At 41.1% G+C, this 16,635-nt stretch overlaps 1 protein-coding gene and 1 pseudogene across 37 annotated transcripts in view; both read right to left on the reverse strand.

The window, feature by feature from the left end:
- Positions 1–508: 508 nt before the first annotated feature.
- Positions 509–6,078, reverse strand: LOC100339308 (tubulin alpha-1C chain pseudogene; annotated as a pseudogene).
- The window catches only part of SOX5 (SRY-box transcription factor 5), a 1,100,902-nt gene continuing 1,090,146 nt past the window's right edge, over positions 5,880–16,635 (reverse strand). For all 37 annotated transcript variants that reach the window (XM_070049491.1, XM_051850857.2, XM_070049490.1 and 34 more), the window contains 2 exons: positions 15,698–15,914; positions 5,880–13,449 (listed from right to left, as the gene is read on the reverse strand). In XM_070049491.1, coding sequence (XP_069905592.1) covers positions 13,146–13,449; positions 15,698–15,914 — 521 coding nt within the window. In that variant the 3' untranslated portion in view covers positions 5,880–13,145. The remainder of the gene's footprint in view (positions 13,450–15,697; positions 15,915–16,635) is intronic.

Below are 16,635 nucleotides of genomic sequence, written 5' to 3' on the forward strand. Positions count from 1 at the left end.
TCTGCCTCTACCTCTCTATAACTATGCCTTTCAAACAAATAAATAAATCTTTTTTAAAAAGATATTTTTTTATTTTTTTATTTTAGAGGTAGAGTTACAGACAGAGAGGTCTTCCATCCAGTGGTTCACTCCCCAAATGGCTGCAATGGATGGAACTGGGCCAATTTGAAGCAAGGAGCCAGGAGGTTATTCTGGGTCTTCCATGCAGGTGTGAGGGCATAAGCACTTGGGCCATCTTTGACTGCTTTCCCAGGCCAAAGCAGAGAGCTGTTTTGGAAGAGGGGCACCCGGGATTCAAATCAGTGCCCATATGGGATGTCAGTGCCACAGGCAGAGGCTTAGCCCTCTGTGCACAGCACTGGCCCGTTTTTTTCTTTTTCTTTAAAACCTTTACTTCAGACATGATAGAAGCATGTGGAAAAGACAGACAGGATCCCAGATGAGTGAAGATAATGTAAGCAGAAGAGCCTAATGGCTGTCAGCTACTGTTAAGCCGGAGTTCCGTGAATATGACATGCTCCAGGGCCAAAAGGAGTGGAAAATTCGTATTCTCCCTCCTCCTCACCCTCCCACACCAACCTCCTCACAGTCCTGTAGGGCAGCCATGGCCTCACAAACTTCAGAACACTCCTCTGCACTCCTCACTCACATACCGTGAACAAAGACGTGCTTGGCATACAACAAGTCCAACTTGTGGTCCTGGCGAGCCGAGGCCTTGGCAACGGCTGTGCAGTTGCTCAGCACGCACACAGCCTGCTGCACCTCACCTCGGTCTCCACCAGGCACCACAGTGGGAGGCTGCTAACTAATGCCAGTCTTGGAGCCAGTGGGGCACCAGTCCACAGGCTAGATGCTGCGCCTGATCTTGATGGTGGCGATGGCAGCATCGACATCTTTGGGAACCACGTCGCCACAGTACAACAGGCAGCAAGCCATGTGTTTACCCTGGTGAGGGTCACATTTCACCATCTGCTGGGCCTGCTCAAAGCAAGCATTGGTGATCTCTGCTGCAGGAAGCTGTTTGTGGTAGGCTTTGTCAGCAGGGGCCGTGGGGGTGTGTGTGTTCAGAGGGAAGTGGACGTGGGGATAGGCACCAGCTTGGTCTGGGATTTTGTCAGATCAACATTCAGGGCTCCACCAAACCAAAGGGAAGCTGTGATGGAGGCCACAATCTGGCTAAGAAAGTGGCTCAGCTTAGTGTAGGTGGGGCGTTCGTTATGGAGGTTTCTACAGCAGATGCCATAGATGGCCTCATTGTCTGCTGGGAAGGCACAGAGTGCTCCAAGGTAATTTGGGTGGTGAAGATGGAGGTGTAGGGCTCCACCACAGCTGTGGAATCCTGGGGCCTGGGAAGACGAACTCCAGCTGGGGCTTCTTGCTGTCATCGACAGAGAGGCGTTGCATCAGCAGGGAGGTGAACCCAGAACCAGTTCTCCCACCAAAGCGGTGGGAAATCAAGAAGCCTTGCAGGCCTGTGCACTGGTCAGCCTGCTTGTGAATTCTGTCCATGATGAGGTTAGTGACCTCCTTCCCAATGGTGTGGTGCCCGTGGGCACAGTTGTTGGCAGCATCTTCTCACCTGTGATGAGCTACCTGGGGAGGAAGAAAACTGCTTTCTCAACAGAGATGATAGAAAAATGAAATCATATTCTTAGGGTAATGCCTGACAACTTCGATAACCACAACACAAACTATGCCACCACAGAGTGGAGTAGATACCTTCACACAAACAGAATTCAGAGGCCTCATTACCAGCAGACAGGATGACCAAAGCTCTTAAAGGGATTTCTTCAGTCCTTCATGGGAAAATGGGACAGCAGGTATAAATGAAGAATATTGCACATGGCAGTATGCATGTTGACGTTAATGTACTGGATCTGCACCCAATGTCTTGTCACATTTCAAATAAATCAAGATGTGACTATCTGATACAAATCATGGAACTAGGGAAAGTGGTCAGTGGATTAAATTAATTCTAAGTTGCTGCACTATGAGGAAGTTAAGGATACATGCTGTGATCTCTAGGGTAATGGAAACGGGAATGTTAAAAGTATGTATAATCGACTTTTTGACAGAAGAAAAAAGAATAATGGAAAATTTTCATCTAAAGGAAGTCTATTTTGTCAGCTTGAATAAAATCAAACGAAACTATATGTTACCATAAGAAATATAACCCAAAATGACTGAAAATTAAAGCAAGAAAGAAGATATATCATGCAAACGCTGATAAGAAAACTACTATAGCAACAAGGGTCATTATTTTGGATATAATGTATTCATTTTCTCTGACGGTTTTTAGTATATGTGCTGCCGAAGTGAGCGCACTCTCTGACGGCTTTTAAGAATATATCTTTGTGGTTTTCAATTGTTATGTTGTTTACACATGTGTATTCTTTTTATTTCCTCTGCTTGGATTATTTGCATGTGTTGAATCTGTTGGATGTCTCTTTGATCAGGTTTGAAAAATCCTCACCTATTTTCTCTAAGTACTTTTTGACAAATGTGTATTTTAAAATGAATTGTTTTTGACTTGCACTAATCCTGCTTTTCTGTGTCCGTTTAAATTTATGGATTTCACTTTTTTATTTGGCAACTTTCACTCATTTTCTTGAATATATTAGGCATGGTCATGTTAAAGTCTTTGCTAAATTTAGTATCAATTGTATTTGTGGATCTTTTGTATTTATTTTCCCTTTGATCATATTTACTTTCTTTTTCTGTATTTGGATTTCTTTAATTGTTCCTAAGCACTTTATATAAACTGCAAAGAGCCAATATGATTTAATTTTCTACCCGAGTGGTGTTACCCATTGCATATTCTTAGCTAATCAGAATGTATTAGGCAGGCGGGAGAAGGGCAGATCATTTCCACCTTAGCAGGGATTTAGCTGTGTCAAGGCCATGTTCAGTGCTCGGGTTACCTTGATTCTGTCTCAGGCCATGATTTCCCCAAGCCTGGGTGAGTCGTCTCCTGAACCTCACATCGGGTCTGCTGCTACAATATTCCCAGCCCGACCCTCCAGGATCCTACCCCAGGAAGAGAAACTTTGGCAAATGTCTTGGGGTAGACAGCTGCGCCGTGGAGATGGCTCCCCTGCCTCTGGATCCACATTGTTTTCTACGTGCTAAGTGATGGCAGGGGATTTCAATCTTTCTTTTTCAGAAACTTTGCTATAAATCTCCTGCCTCCCACACAGCCCTAAAACTCATCACATGTGCCGTGAGGAAAAGCAGGTTTGCACTGGAGACCCCTCGGGTTCCCAGTTCCTCACTTCAGATCCACTCCCCTGCTCTGCTGGTTTCCTTTACTGCAGCAGTTGCCAACCCAGTAGAACAGCACCGTGAATGTGTTCAAGCCCTACGTGTCATCTGTTTCACTTGGGACGAATTCTTACTTTTCTTGATGTGTGGCTCATCTATCTCCCATTTCTTCTGAAGGTTTATAATGTCTTTTAAATACACTTTTTTTTTTTTGTAGTTTACCATCTTTATTTTAGTTCTAGTGGGAGGTTGGCCATTCACCACCCACTACTATGTATTATGTGGAATTAGAAGTCTCAGCCAATGTTAATTGATTCTTGCTTTCATTTGAAACTCTCTATCTCTGACAGTTTCCAGGTCATTTATCATATTCTTTTATGGTTTTGTTGCTTTGAGGGGAAAAAGCATTGTTCTATATCTTGCATGGACCTCTCGTAATACGAAGCATAGCATAATTAAAAGCCAATTTGGAACATCTGATACTTGAGAAAGCTCATCTACGGGACATGATAAATATTCATCGTAATCACAATTCTTCCAGCTTTATCCTTGCAAATCCTGTTTACTCCATGTATCCTGTTATCTATTCATATGTATACCATCTCTCTCTGACCCCCTGCAAATCGCCTTTATAAAAGTGTGCTCAAGGATGGGTAGAGTAAGCATACGTGAAACAGATATACAGTTTCTGTAAATCTGCTTACAAAAAAAAAAGTGGCTCTCTGCATTGTTTCTTATCCCTTAAGTGTGAAACCCATCTGAGAATTTCAGGCAATGAAAGGTTTATTCCTGATGATGAACTTGTATGTTTCTTTCAATTAAGCCATGAGAATTCTTTAATCCATGAGGATTCTTCTTTGCTTTGACTGCGATAAAATAAGAATTGTTTGTTATGTGGTGACTGAAGTGTCCTCATCAGCTAGTGTGAACACGCACACACACAGACGAGAGAGTACTTGGAGAGGTTTATGGGAAATGGGCTTAAAAGATCAGTTTGTTCTGGTCCCCAAAATTTGAAATCTGGGTACATGAGGGATTTTTAAAAAGTTCATTGAGAAAGTATATTATGAAAAATACTACAAACAGGGTTCAAAATTGTTTTGAACCATCTTTTCATTGTTTCTTTACAAACCTCAAATTGAAATGTGCTTAGTGCATAGGTATATGTGTGGTTTTTAAAAATATTTTCTACCTTTTGTCTATTTGCTAGGTGTTCATTGTGTTGGCATTATTACACTTGGGTAAGATGCACCAGATGTAAGAATGGGTGGCAGAGCCTCTGAAGTGACAGAAATGTACTATGATGACCTTGTTGTCCAGTGACTCACTACCTTTGGAAGAGTTAAATTAAGCTTTCTATTGCCAGGTGGACCAAGTTAGCATCATTCACTTATATTTGCTTAATATTCATCATTAAGAGAAAGGAAAGGCAAAGCGCACAACCTTCTAAGGTTCTTTTTTGCTTCATTCACATTCCCTGAGTTCTATTTTTATTTATAAAATTTCCTAATTATCTTTCCATGGTACAAGCTTAGCCTTTGTGTGTTTAAAACTTGCCCCTAAAGTGTAATATTTACAAAGCTTTCTCAAAGTTTGCCAACATAATCTTTGGAAATCTTGAATTGTGTAAAAAATTAAGTGACTTTTAAAGTTTTTACTATGACAATAGGAGACAGAGATGGTCTCCAACAGAGGACTTTGTGAGCAAGAATTTTAAGACATAGGTGACGCAGTCGACTGTAATATAAAAATTCAGATCTGTGCAATGAGTGGGTATGGAAGAAACTAGTACCTCTTTAATAAGGATCATCTAACATTTTCTCCTCAAAATCTGTAATTAGATGGTTGTTTGGACTAGTTAAGACACTCACAGTCTGTATCAGAGGACCTGGGTTTAATGCCCAGCTCTGGCTCCTGACAACAGCTTCCTGCTAAGCACACCCTAGGAAGTAGCAGTGATGGCTCAAGTGATTGGGTAGGATCCTGTCACTCACATGGAGACCTGGGATTGAGTTCTCTGATCTGACCCAGCCCCAGCTGTTATAAGTGTTTGGGGGTGAACTGTCAGGTGCAAGCTCTTTGTCTCTCAAAATCAAAAAAAAAAAAGGAAATCTGTAGTTAGCATTTGTATCCAAATGCTGTATCACCAGCGATTTCACTATTTTCCAAATATTAAACAGACCTGCTCCCTCAGAAACACATAAAAAAAAAAAGAAAGAAAGAAAGAAAGAAAGAAAGAAAGAAAGAAAGAAAGAAAGAAAAAGACCCACCACCAGCATGCAGATTATAAATTTTACTGTTGTATGGTAACTAAGTAGAAGATACTGTTCTCGAAGGGCTATTTCCAAATAAATGGAACAAGTTGTGTAATGACTTGGGGTCCACTTAAGAGACTGTGGTCATGAGAAGAACTCGAGATCATGGCACCACAAGTCATGAACTTGTACTCTCAGCAGCTGTAGGTTTGAGAGGTAAGGCAAAATGAGTGCCTTCTGAGGGCTCACCATGAAGCCAGCTGAGTGAACTGTCTGCAGCACAATTATCTGAATAGTCCTGTGCGCCCCCTACGTCCTCCCAGGGCCGCAGGAATTCATACAGAATGTTATCACAGCCGTGACTTTTATAAACAAAAGACTTTATTTCAAATATATTTTACAGTTTGTGTGTAATTAAGATTGCTTTCCAGGTTCTGAAATTTAATAATAAATTGAACAGGCAATATACAAAAAAGTGGTGTTTACTTAGGCCTCCTGAATCCCTACAGTTATTCTGGAAGTTTGTTTTATTTTTTCCTGTTTCATCAATGGAGACATCCATGATAACACAACCTTCAACCTCTTGGTTAGATTTCTGAATAGCGACAAAGTACCATTCCATTCCATATTGGTTTGTGTCTTTAAAATGGGCAGGAAAGAGAGTAAAGTCTTATGTATTGGGACCTCACTCATGGGGAGATGATGATATATTGTGATCAGAGCTGAAGCAGCTCATTCTTTGTGACAGTTATTGATAGAATAACTAAAAATGGTAGGTCAGATGTTTAGCCTGCTTAAGAAAACATAACTAGTTTAGAGAACTTTTAGCCATACTATTGCATACACTTTACATACTAATTACAAGGCTTACTGCTTATAAAACAGATCTTCTCAGCTAGCTATTAGATTGCTTTAGAAACTCAAGAAAATAAATTGAATTTTTTTCATAAATGATCTTTGAGACATTGAACTAATTCATGCTTACGGTCACGTCCATTGTTAGAACTGAGGTTGCAGGGATGATGTGAGGTTACAGGTGGAGACGATTTCAGAACTTCTAAATTTGGTAAGAATGACAGTATCCTGTCACAATAATTTCCTCAGACACCAACAAGTAAAATCGCCCAAACTGAAATGTGAAAAACAACAACAAAAAACACAAATGGGGTTTTCACTATTGCCAGTGGATTTTTTTGGTTGTTCAAGGCATCGGCAGTAGGAAAGCAATTCAATGTGTGTCGTCCTAGCTATGCCATAAGAAACTAAAACACAGGTCGACAAAAGAGTGTTTCTAAGTCGGAATATTACAGGACAAAACAAAGGGAACTTTATTTGGTAGAAGAGAGGATGGTGTTTGGAGCTTTGCATCTCGGGTGAGCCAAGTTTGCCTTAACTCACAAGATTCTCCCCATCCACAAACACTTGGCTCATGTTGGTAATGGTGCGCGGTGTCCTGCAGAAACTTAGGATGAGAATTTGAACAGCGTGGCCCCCGGTGGTCTGTTAGAAACATTTCTCAACTCCTGCAATGGGTATTTCCCTTTCACTGTGTTACCCAAATATTAGGTGGGCTGTACTTTTACATTTCAGTTATATTCTCCTGGTTCCACACACCGGAAGTCTCCGAAGCCTACTGCTTTGCCAGGACGAACATCACCGGAAGCTGGTGCGGGAGACAGACGGATGGACCAAGTGCCTTCAAAACTGGAGGTATATGATGGCAGAGATTGGGAGCTCTTTATAAAAGCTCAAGCTCTTGCCTCCATTCAGGCCTAAGGGTAAAGGGGAGGGATGGTAGGCAGTGTGAGCTGCAGAACGTCACATGCAGAAGCAAAGGTAGGTAGAAGTCAGAGGTAAACAGCCCCACCTCCTGGTTGATGGGAACATCAGAGCGAGCAGAAGAAATCTTTGGAGTTGTTCAAAAGCAAGAGCTTTGTTTCTGCCCCCAGAGATTCTGGTTCATTCTATCTGGGTTGGGCCCAGGAATCTACATTTGTAACCATTAATTCAGAATCAGGTGGCCCGTGGACCAGACTTCATAAAACACTTCTGTTCAGGGAGACAGGGGGCAAAGTGTTAGGAGAACAGACCCTCTTTATATACTTACTTTATATTCATTTGAATCAGATGTTAACTGATCTAGTATCTTTATATGTATATATGTGTGTTTATAGAGAGAGAGAGGGAAAAAAAATGCCAAGAAAACAAACACCCAAATAAACGAAACCCTTACAGAAAACTATAATACACAGAACAAGATAGAAAGACATAGTGTGGAGAAAGAGACAGCAGAAATGGCCATTGGGATGAAAGGAGACGTCTCATCTCTAGCATCAGTAAAAGGTAGAATCCAAAGGCTCATGACAGAGTGTTAAGCAATGTGGAAACATGCATGTCTCAAAAGTAGACACCAGTGGAATAAAATTCACTTATAAATCTCAGCAATTTCATGACCTGAAATTCTGGAGTATTTCTAGACAAACAAAAGGATGAAAGATAACTTTAACTTACAGAAGCCCCACTCACATCTAATAACAACATCCAGAAAGGGACATGCCACTACCGTGCTGCAGGCGGTTGGGTTTTCAAGTGTATTAGTCTCACTTACATATCAGAGAGATACCTTTTGACATCGCACTGAGTCTGGATCCCTGTCTGAGTGAGGTGCACCATAACACGTTCTGACTGTCCTTCCGGGAAGGGCCACGTCTAAGAATTAGACCCTCAGTTTTCAGATCAAAATCAGCTTCGGTGAGTGAGGCTGTTTTTTACTGAACACAACACTGAACTAGTTTCCATACGTCTGTCCCTTACATGATAAAACTAAGGATTGCTCCTTTGTAACAGGAATCGTGAAAGGAAACACAGCATAAGAGATAGAGAACACATTTGCTGTTTTTATTGGTGCCTTGCATGGCGGTAATACTGAAAAAAAAAAAAAAAGAGAGAAGGCAAAAAACGAAACAAAACAAAACCAAAAACCCAGAAAACAAAAACAACCAAAAAAAAAAAAAAAAAAAAAAAACCAGGTTGATGGCAACCCACTTCTTTTTTTTTAAGAGTACATAAACTCCTGTTTTATTTTTATTGTGGCATGAATGATAACAGAAAACCAAAAAACATGAAAATATACAACTTATATTACACTATGTGTTATGAACAAAATATAAATCTATAACTCTATGTTATATTTACATAATTATTTATTTTATTAAATTTCAAGTGAGATGGTAGGTTGCACATACTTTGTTTTAAGCTCCAGGCATTTGATTGTCTGTCTTCTCTTTTTCCATTTTCATTTGTAAAATCCAAAATGTTAGAAGGACTAAGAACTTTAGAGCCAGTGGAGCTGTATAAATACTGTTTTCATGAACCAGTGATAGGAACACTGGGGAGGACAGAAATCATTCAGTAGAAAACTCAACACATCATCTTCAACCTGGGAAACTGATAGTTAAAGGAATCTTTAAAATTAAATACTGCAAAAGCTTGACTAAACAAACACCTATGCCCTAGAAGACAGAGAGATAGATATCTGAACCACTTTAAGTGGGTTTCTTGTTTCCTTGCAAACTTGGTCATTTTTATTTTACTATTAACTTGATAGACAAATATTTTATAAACCTGTTTGTAAATATACAGTTGTTTTATTACAATTCAATAATTTACCCATTAAAATGAATGCAGCTGTAATTATTTCTGACATTTGATATAAGAGGTTTCTTCTGGGAACCATAACAGCTTCTGGATTAAGAAAATATCTGAAATTGGATGATGAAATCATTAAAGATAATTTTCTTTGAAAGAATTAAGGTAAAATTCTACTCCACGTATAAAATCTATGAAATAGTTTCATCAAAGAAAACTTATTTATATTTGTCCCTTGTAAGAGGATTTGGTTTCAACAATGACGGTTGTGTTCTTTGGGGGAGATTTTACACATGGTTAATTCTCGAACTGTAGATGTCAACTTAACTAATTTAGGTATAAATGTACTGAAGAATAGTTTCATATTTTATCTAATTGTAAATTATTAGCTTATACATGAGCCAACTTTAACCTATTTTCTCCAGTGATACTTTCTTAGTTTCATATCAAAACGTGACTATTTTAGAGAAACCGATTACAGCAACTACACAAACCAGAAAAGATTATTTCTGAGTGTGGGAGTAAGGGTGAGAGTGTGCGTGTGTGTGTGTGTGTGTGTGTGTGTGTGTGTTTGTGAGCGTTGGGGGTGCACAGAGAGGAGAGAGGCGTAATAGGCAGGTAGGACAGGAGAGAGGGAGGAGGCTGTTCATGTTTATTGTTGTTTGATCTTACTCTCATTTCCTCTTCCTTATCTTTTTTTGGTCATCCTGGGGCACAGAAAGAGAATACAAAGTTTTTGAATTCTTCCCGAAATCATAAACCAATCAAACGCCAAGGCGGCAATGTGTTAACACAGTTAAGTTGCTATTCACAGCACCTTTTATCAAGTGACTTCAAAGCACTTTAAGCATTAATATGATTATTTCTATTTTTGTTTTCTTGAGAAAACTAGGACACAGAAATTTTGACACACAGTGAATTAAATTTTAGAACAAGAGAATACAATACAGGGCTTTGAACTTGCTTTTTGTTTCAGCTCATGTAGGGTTTTAGTCTGGGGCATAAATCTAACTGCGTAAAGTTAATTTCTGAATTTCAGCAGCTAAAGGTCACCATTAACAATTTTGTTTTCCCCTTCAAATAAAGCAAAAGTGTAAACAAACAAACCAAAAGAGCGAACAGAAGTGTTTTGTCAATTCACTGGTGTGTTAGAATCGGTTTCAGCCAGAATGCCTGCAGTGGCATTTACCTGGAGCTAAAACAAAGTAGTATTCTTGTAGCCCAAAGTCATGAAATGAAAACAAAGCATCCTTATAACATGGTGTAAAATAAGTATCCAGCAAACGTGAAAAGTGAACCCACATAAGTCAGAAGAAATTCGTTAACAAAGACAGAGAACAAATTTTTTAAAAATCTGCTTTCACATTGTACATAATAAATGATATAAAAACAAGTGTCTATTTTTTTCTTATCCAGAGTGCTTAAAAACAAAACAAACAAAAACAGCAACAACAAAAATTGGCTCTAGATGACTGTGGCAATTAAATAACTAAAATGAGTGATGAGAGCATAAGTTAATTAAGACTGAACATGACCCTCCTATTAATTCACTCCTTTGTATTAAACACCAGAACTGACATTGTTGGGGCCAAAAATCTTTAGAAAGGAAAAAACTGATGGAAGAAAAGTAAAATTGTATGGGTGAACATGTGTGTGTGCATACATATATATATACACATATATGTATATGTGTATATATATATATATGAGTTGGAGATGGATATTAGTTTTAAATATCTAACAGCTTATTGGCTGCACTTCCAAATCAGAGGAGAATAAAATAGGGAGAAATAAAATAAATTATACATAACTTACTAATCTGGGAACAGCTGACCTTATTATTATTATTATTACTATTATTATTATTTTATCATCATTATTACAACACTAGCAAAAAGAGGCAGTTCAAATGAAAATACAGTCATCAAAAACAAACAGAAAAACAAACAAAATCTCTGACATGCAGGGTATGATCAGCTCCTCCAAGCAAAACCCCAGAGCAAGTCTTCTGAGAGAGAGAAAAAAAAGGGGGGGAGGGAGTTTTCCTAACTTATTATATAAAGAAAAATCAAAATTTAGGATGGTGTTTTGGGGGGTGGATTGAGACAGGCCAATGATGAATGCAGCAAAAACCAAAGCACATTCAGGCTTCTGGTTGGAGAACTGACTGATGCTTCAACACAAAAATGGCAATTGACGTGAAATGATTTTGCATTTATTTGTACAGGCCCTTCAAGTGCCTTGGCATTTGGCTGGCACAATAAAGGAAGCAGCCCCATCACAGTCAGCTGTTGAACTGCACACACCCTCCGCTGGCACCGAACGGTGGACTTTAGCAGATTCATCTCATGGTAAGGGAAGAGTGCTGGCAAGGATCACTGGGTCAGCCAGGCTCCATGTGGTTGGGCTGCAGTGACTTAATCAAATCCTGCTTTTTATGGCACAAAATGTGCATGGGCCACACTTGTGAAATGCAAAAGGCCTCCACCTCATTTCATGGAGAGATGAGAAATATCTTCTAAAAAACGTCGAGTTTGTTTCCTAGTCAAGACAGGGTGGAATGCCAACAGAAATAAGCCGATTCTATATTTCTGGAAAAAGGCCAAATGTATTCAGTAAACACGATGATTGTGTTGTTCGAAGTATCAACAGGAAAAACAAAAATCACTAAGGAGCAAACGTCAGTGGAACCAATTGATCTGGGAGCAGGGACATCTGGGAGCAGTTTGCTAGAAGCTTCCATGTTATACACGCACACCTCTATTACACAGGGCCACCTGATCCACCCAATAATAATCATACTGGAAATTTAAAAATATAATTTCTGAGCCCTATACTCGGTTAAGTTGTCATCTGAAGTGCAAAGTCAAGGTCAAGATTACTTCTAGACCAGTCACTTAGGAGGATGTGGGATTTCATCCCCAGATGTGGGTTTAACTCACAATGGTCCAACGTTATTCCTATTAGTACCATAATCACACACATACATACACACAAAAATCCAAGATCAGAAAATATTTTTTTCTCTAAATTTCTTATGTCTCTCTCTCTCTCTCTCTCTCTCTCTCTCTCTCTCTCTTATCACCTGAGAACAGCACCTACAGTTTCCATTTTTAAAAAAGTCAAATCTCACCAGCTGCTGGTATTTCAGGTTTTTCAAGGGATTGTCTAAGTTATAACACTGTCCTAACTCAAGAAGGAACAGGAAAAAGGAAAAGGAAAAAATGAACTTGGTCAACACTTCCGTACAAATTTGGCACTTGCTCAAAGATGTAGTGTGGTGTGCAACAGATAAAGAAAGTCCTCGAAAGAAAATAATTGCGTATTTTGTGGTGGACAGCAAGGAAGTCAAAAACAGGCTCTTTCTCCCTCTTCCTCCCAAGCACAGACTTCCACCTTTAAAGTACAGAGATGGACAAGGTGGAGAGAAGTAAAGAGAAATTCATCTTTTTTTTTTCTGTCAGGTGCATTACAACAACAACAATAAAAAAAAAAAAAGAAAGAAAAAGGAAAGAAAAAAACCCAGAAACCCCTAAAACAAAACGAAACTTAGTTCTTTTAAAAATTGTAGCACAAAACAACAAAACACATTCACAAGCCACTTGTTGGCACTGTGTACCTGAGTGAGAATTTCTAGAACATTGTAGAACAAACAGCCATAAAGTTTATTAAAAAAAAAAAAAAAAAGTTGACGGGTAAGACTTCAGTGCTTGGATGTAGCAGCTGAATTACTGGCATTATTTTACCCATAGCTTATTTCAATCTCTTGTTGTTGATATTGTTGTTTGCTTGTTGTATTTGTTTTCCTTTCCAAGCCTTTTGAGGCTGAGGTCTATTAGTCAGCTGATGTCCCAACTATTTAAGACTAACAGTTAAAGTAACAGTCAGTGTATGAGAAAGTTAATGTGCTTGGCCACTGGTAAGGATGAACCAGTTAGGGCTTCTTTAAGTCCTAAGGTCACAACAATCTTTCGACCCTTATCAGTTGGCTTGTCCTGCAATATGGTTTTCACTGTCACTCCCATAATCTACATCCGGGTCATCCTCTTCCTCGTCATATTCATCGTAAATCTCTCCATTGATGTCCTCGGCCTGAATCTCCTCTTTGATATGTGGCTCCTCTCCTTTCACACCGTAAGTGCTCTGAATAACGGGCATCCCAGGCTCGGGGCTGCTCGACACGCTCGAGTGCTCTGAGGGCAGGTGAGGGGAGGGCATTCCAGCCATGGCGATGGCTCCTGGGTACACAACACCAGCAGTGGCGATGGGGATCTGTGCTTGTTGCCTGCCAAAGAGAAATTTCCACAAGAGAGGTCGTGAGTGAGAGCACACTTAGAGGCAGGTCCTCCTACATAAGGAGCTTGCTTAGCGAGGTCTGCTCTAATCTACTGATTTTCTCCCAGTTGCCTAATGAGTGTTACATTGTGGGGTGGGTAGCTAGCACAGCAATAAGGGAGCCGCATGGGATACCTATATTCAGTATTGGAGAGCTCGGGTTTGGTTCAAATCCCGCCTCCACTTATGATCTGGTATCCTGGGAAGCAGTGGGTGACCTTGAACTCTGCTTGTTGGAGGTATTTGGGTAGTGAGTCAGTGGATGGAAGATCTCTAGGTCTCTGCTTCTCGCTCTCGACCTCTCTACCTTTCAAGGAAAATGAAGATTGGAAAAAATTTTAGTTGTATCCTACATTAAACTTGTACATGGTGTTTTGTAGGTTACAAGTCATTTCTGGGGCCAGCTTCATGGATATATATATATAGCCTATGCAGTTGTCCTAGATTCCCATTCTTGGCTTACAGTTCTGGTGTCACAATGTTGAAATTCTTTTTTTCTAAATACTTTGTTTATTTGCAAGGAAAGTGACAGGGAAAGAGATCTTCCATCTGTTGGTTCACCCCCAAATGGCCACAACAGTCCAGAGCAGGCCAAGCCAAAGCCAGGAGCCTGGAGCTCTATCCAGGTCCCCTAACAGGGGAGGCAGAGGGACCCAAGCATTTGGCTCGTCTGCTGTTGCTTTCCCAGGTACACTAGCGGGAAGCTGGAGCAGAAGCAGAGCAGCCGGACCTTGAATCGATGCTTCGATAATTCTTAGTACTTCCCAACAAAGGTATGTCTTGCATTTTTTGCATGGGACCCCACCTGGTCGCTGGACCCAGTGGGGAGGAATGAATAGATCATGGTTGTTGAGGTTCTGCACACAAGAAGCGCTGGGCTTAGTGTTTAGCTGTGGCTTGAACCCATACACCAGACTCTCAGACAGAGACTTTCTCAAGGAAAGGGAGGGACAGGGCAGACCGGAAAGGTTTGTTTTTCTTTTCCTAACTTCTCGTCTGGCCATATCAGAACACGATGAATATTTATTAGTCTAAGAATCACTTGTTCCTTATTTTTGTGTTTTTTGAGAAAATTCTGCAGTAGCAATGCAGTTGCAGGCTGCACAGTACACCACTGTCAGTGGCAATGCAGAATAAAACATCTGAGAGCTACAGTGTTGACTCATGGAGTTCAAAGTTTCCAATTCTGCAGATACTTTAATGACATAATATTTATTTCAAAGTCAAAGTGACTGCTACACTTATTGTTCAATTTTTTATTGAGGTCCTATACATATAGGACGGCGGGACAGTAATTCAGAATGGAACTTTCCCGTTCTTAACCTTGGTATGCTCCAAACCTAATTTCTACTTTGTGGGGCCCACAAGGACCCTGCATGTGCCTTGATGGCTCAATAATCCTTTTGTAGTCAGAAACAAATGACTGTTTCTTTTGAAATCATTTTCACGTTTCGTCATCTCAACGAAGTTGTTAGCTGTGGACTTTATCACAGTGAATCCTTGAAAGTAATGGAAGCCCATGAGGAAAGAAGCAGTACTAATTCTAAGTTTTGTTTTTTTTTTTTTTTTTATTTATTTTTGACAGGCAGAGTGGACAGTAAGAGAGAGAGAGAGACAGAGAGAAAGGTCTTCCTTTGCCGTTGGTTCACCCTCCAATGGCCGCCGCGGCCGGCGCGCTGCGGCCGGCGCACCGCACTGATCCGATGGCAGGAGCCAGGAGCCAGGTGCTTTTCCTGGTCTCCCATGGGGTGCAGGGACCAAGCACCTGGGCCATCCTCCACTGCACTCCCTGGCCACAGCAGAGGGCTGGCCTGGAAGAGGGGCAACCGGGACAGAATCCGGCGCCCCGACCGGGACTAGAACCCGGTGTGCCGGCGCCGCAAGGCGGAGGATTAGCCTAGTGAGCCGCGGCGCTGGCTAATTCTAAGTTTTTAACAGCAAACCTGAAGCTTATTGACTTGGCCCAGGATTTCATTTTCAAACCAGCTGTTAGCTCAGCTTCTATCGGGGCGAAGAGATAGCAATGGCTGTATTTCTCAGGATTATATAAGAGACCGAAGTCTCTGCAAATACTTGGAGATCAGGCTTGGTTTTGTTTTCAAAATGCTGCTTTCCAACTAAACAAATAGGTTTGTGTCCTACTGAGAATAACAGCAAGTTGCCCGCATGAGAACAAACGCTGAGTGAAAGGGCCATACCCCACGTTGAAATACTGCCGCATCTCCTGCCGCCGGTTCCGCATGATGGCCTTGTACTCGCCGATGCGCAGCTTTTTGCCATCCACGAGACAGGTGCGCTTGGGCCGGGGCTTGTACTTGTAGTCAGGGTACTTCTCCAGGTGCTGCTTGCTGAGACGGGCCTGCTCCTCATAATATGGCTGTTTCTCTAGGTTTGTCATAGCTTTCCAGCGGGATCCTGTGACGAAAACACCGTCAGGATTCTTAGCATCCTCAAAAAGAGAGATGGCTGACAACAAGAAAATCTAAAGGAAAAGTGTTGGCCCAAACACAGAAATACAGAAATGCAGGTTTGGAGAGTGAGCTTTGACTTGAAAAGCAATATTCCAAGATAAGGGAGGTGCTAGTGGCTGTCACCTAAAACACTACTCAAAGACAGAAATACTGGACAAACTTTTATTTTTCTGGCTGGAGTGAACAGTTTAGCCAAACTTGCCTATTACATCCTTAAAAGTTCATAGATAATGTAATGGCTGTTTATTTTATTTCCACATTAGACCGTGATATAGTTTGACCATGAACTAAAAAATTAGGCAAAAATAAACACTTTTTTTTTTTAACTTGAGACTATTTTAGTTGTTGAATTTTTTTTTTTTTTTTTTGACAGGCAGAGTGGACAGTGAGAGAGAGAGACAGAGAGAAAGGTCTTCCTTTGCCGTTGGTTCACCCTCCAATGGCCGCCGCGGCTGGTGCGCTGCGGCCGGCGCACCGCGCTGATCCGATGGCAGGAGCCAGGAGCCAGGTGCTTTTCCTGGTCTCCCATGGGGTGCAGGGCCCAAGCACCTGGGCCATCCTCCACTGCACTCCCTGGCCACAGCAGAGGGCTGGCCTGGAAGAGGGGCAACCGGGACAGAATCCGGCGCCCCGACCGGGACTAGAACCCGGTGTGCCGGCGCCGC

This window comes from Oryctolagus cuniculus, chromosome 9 (genome assembly GCF_964237555.1).
Source record: "Oryctolagus cuniculus chromosome 9, mOryCun1.1, whole genome shotgun sequence".
Lineage (NCBI taxonomy): Eukaryota > Metazoa > Chordata > Mammalia > Lagomorpha > Leporidae > Oryctolagus > Oryctolagus cuniculus.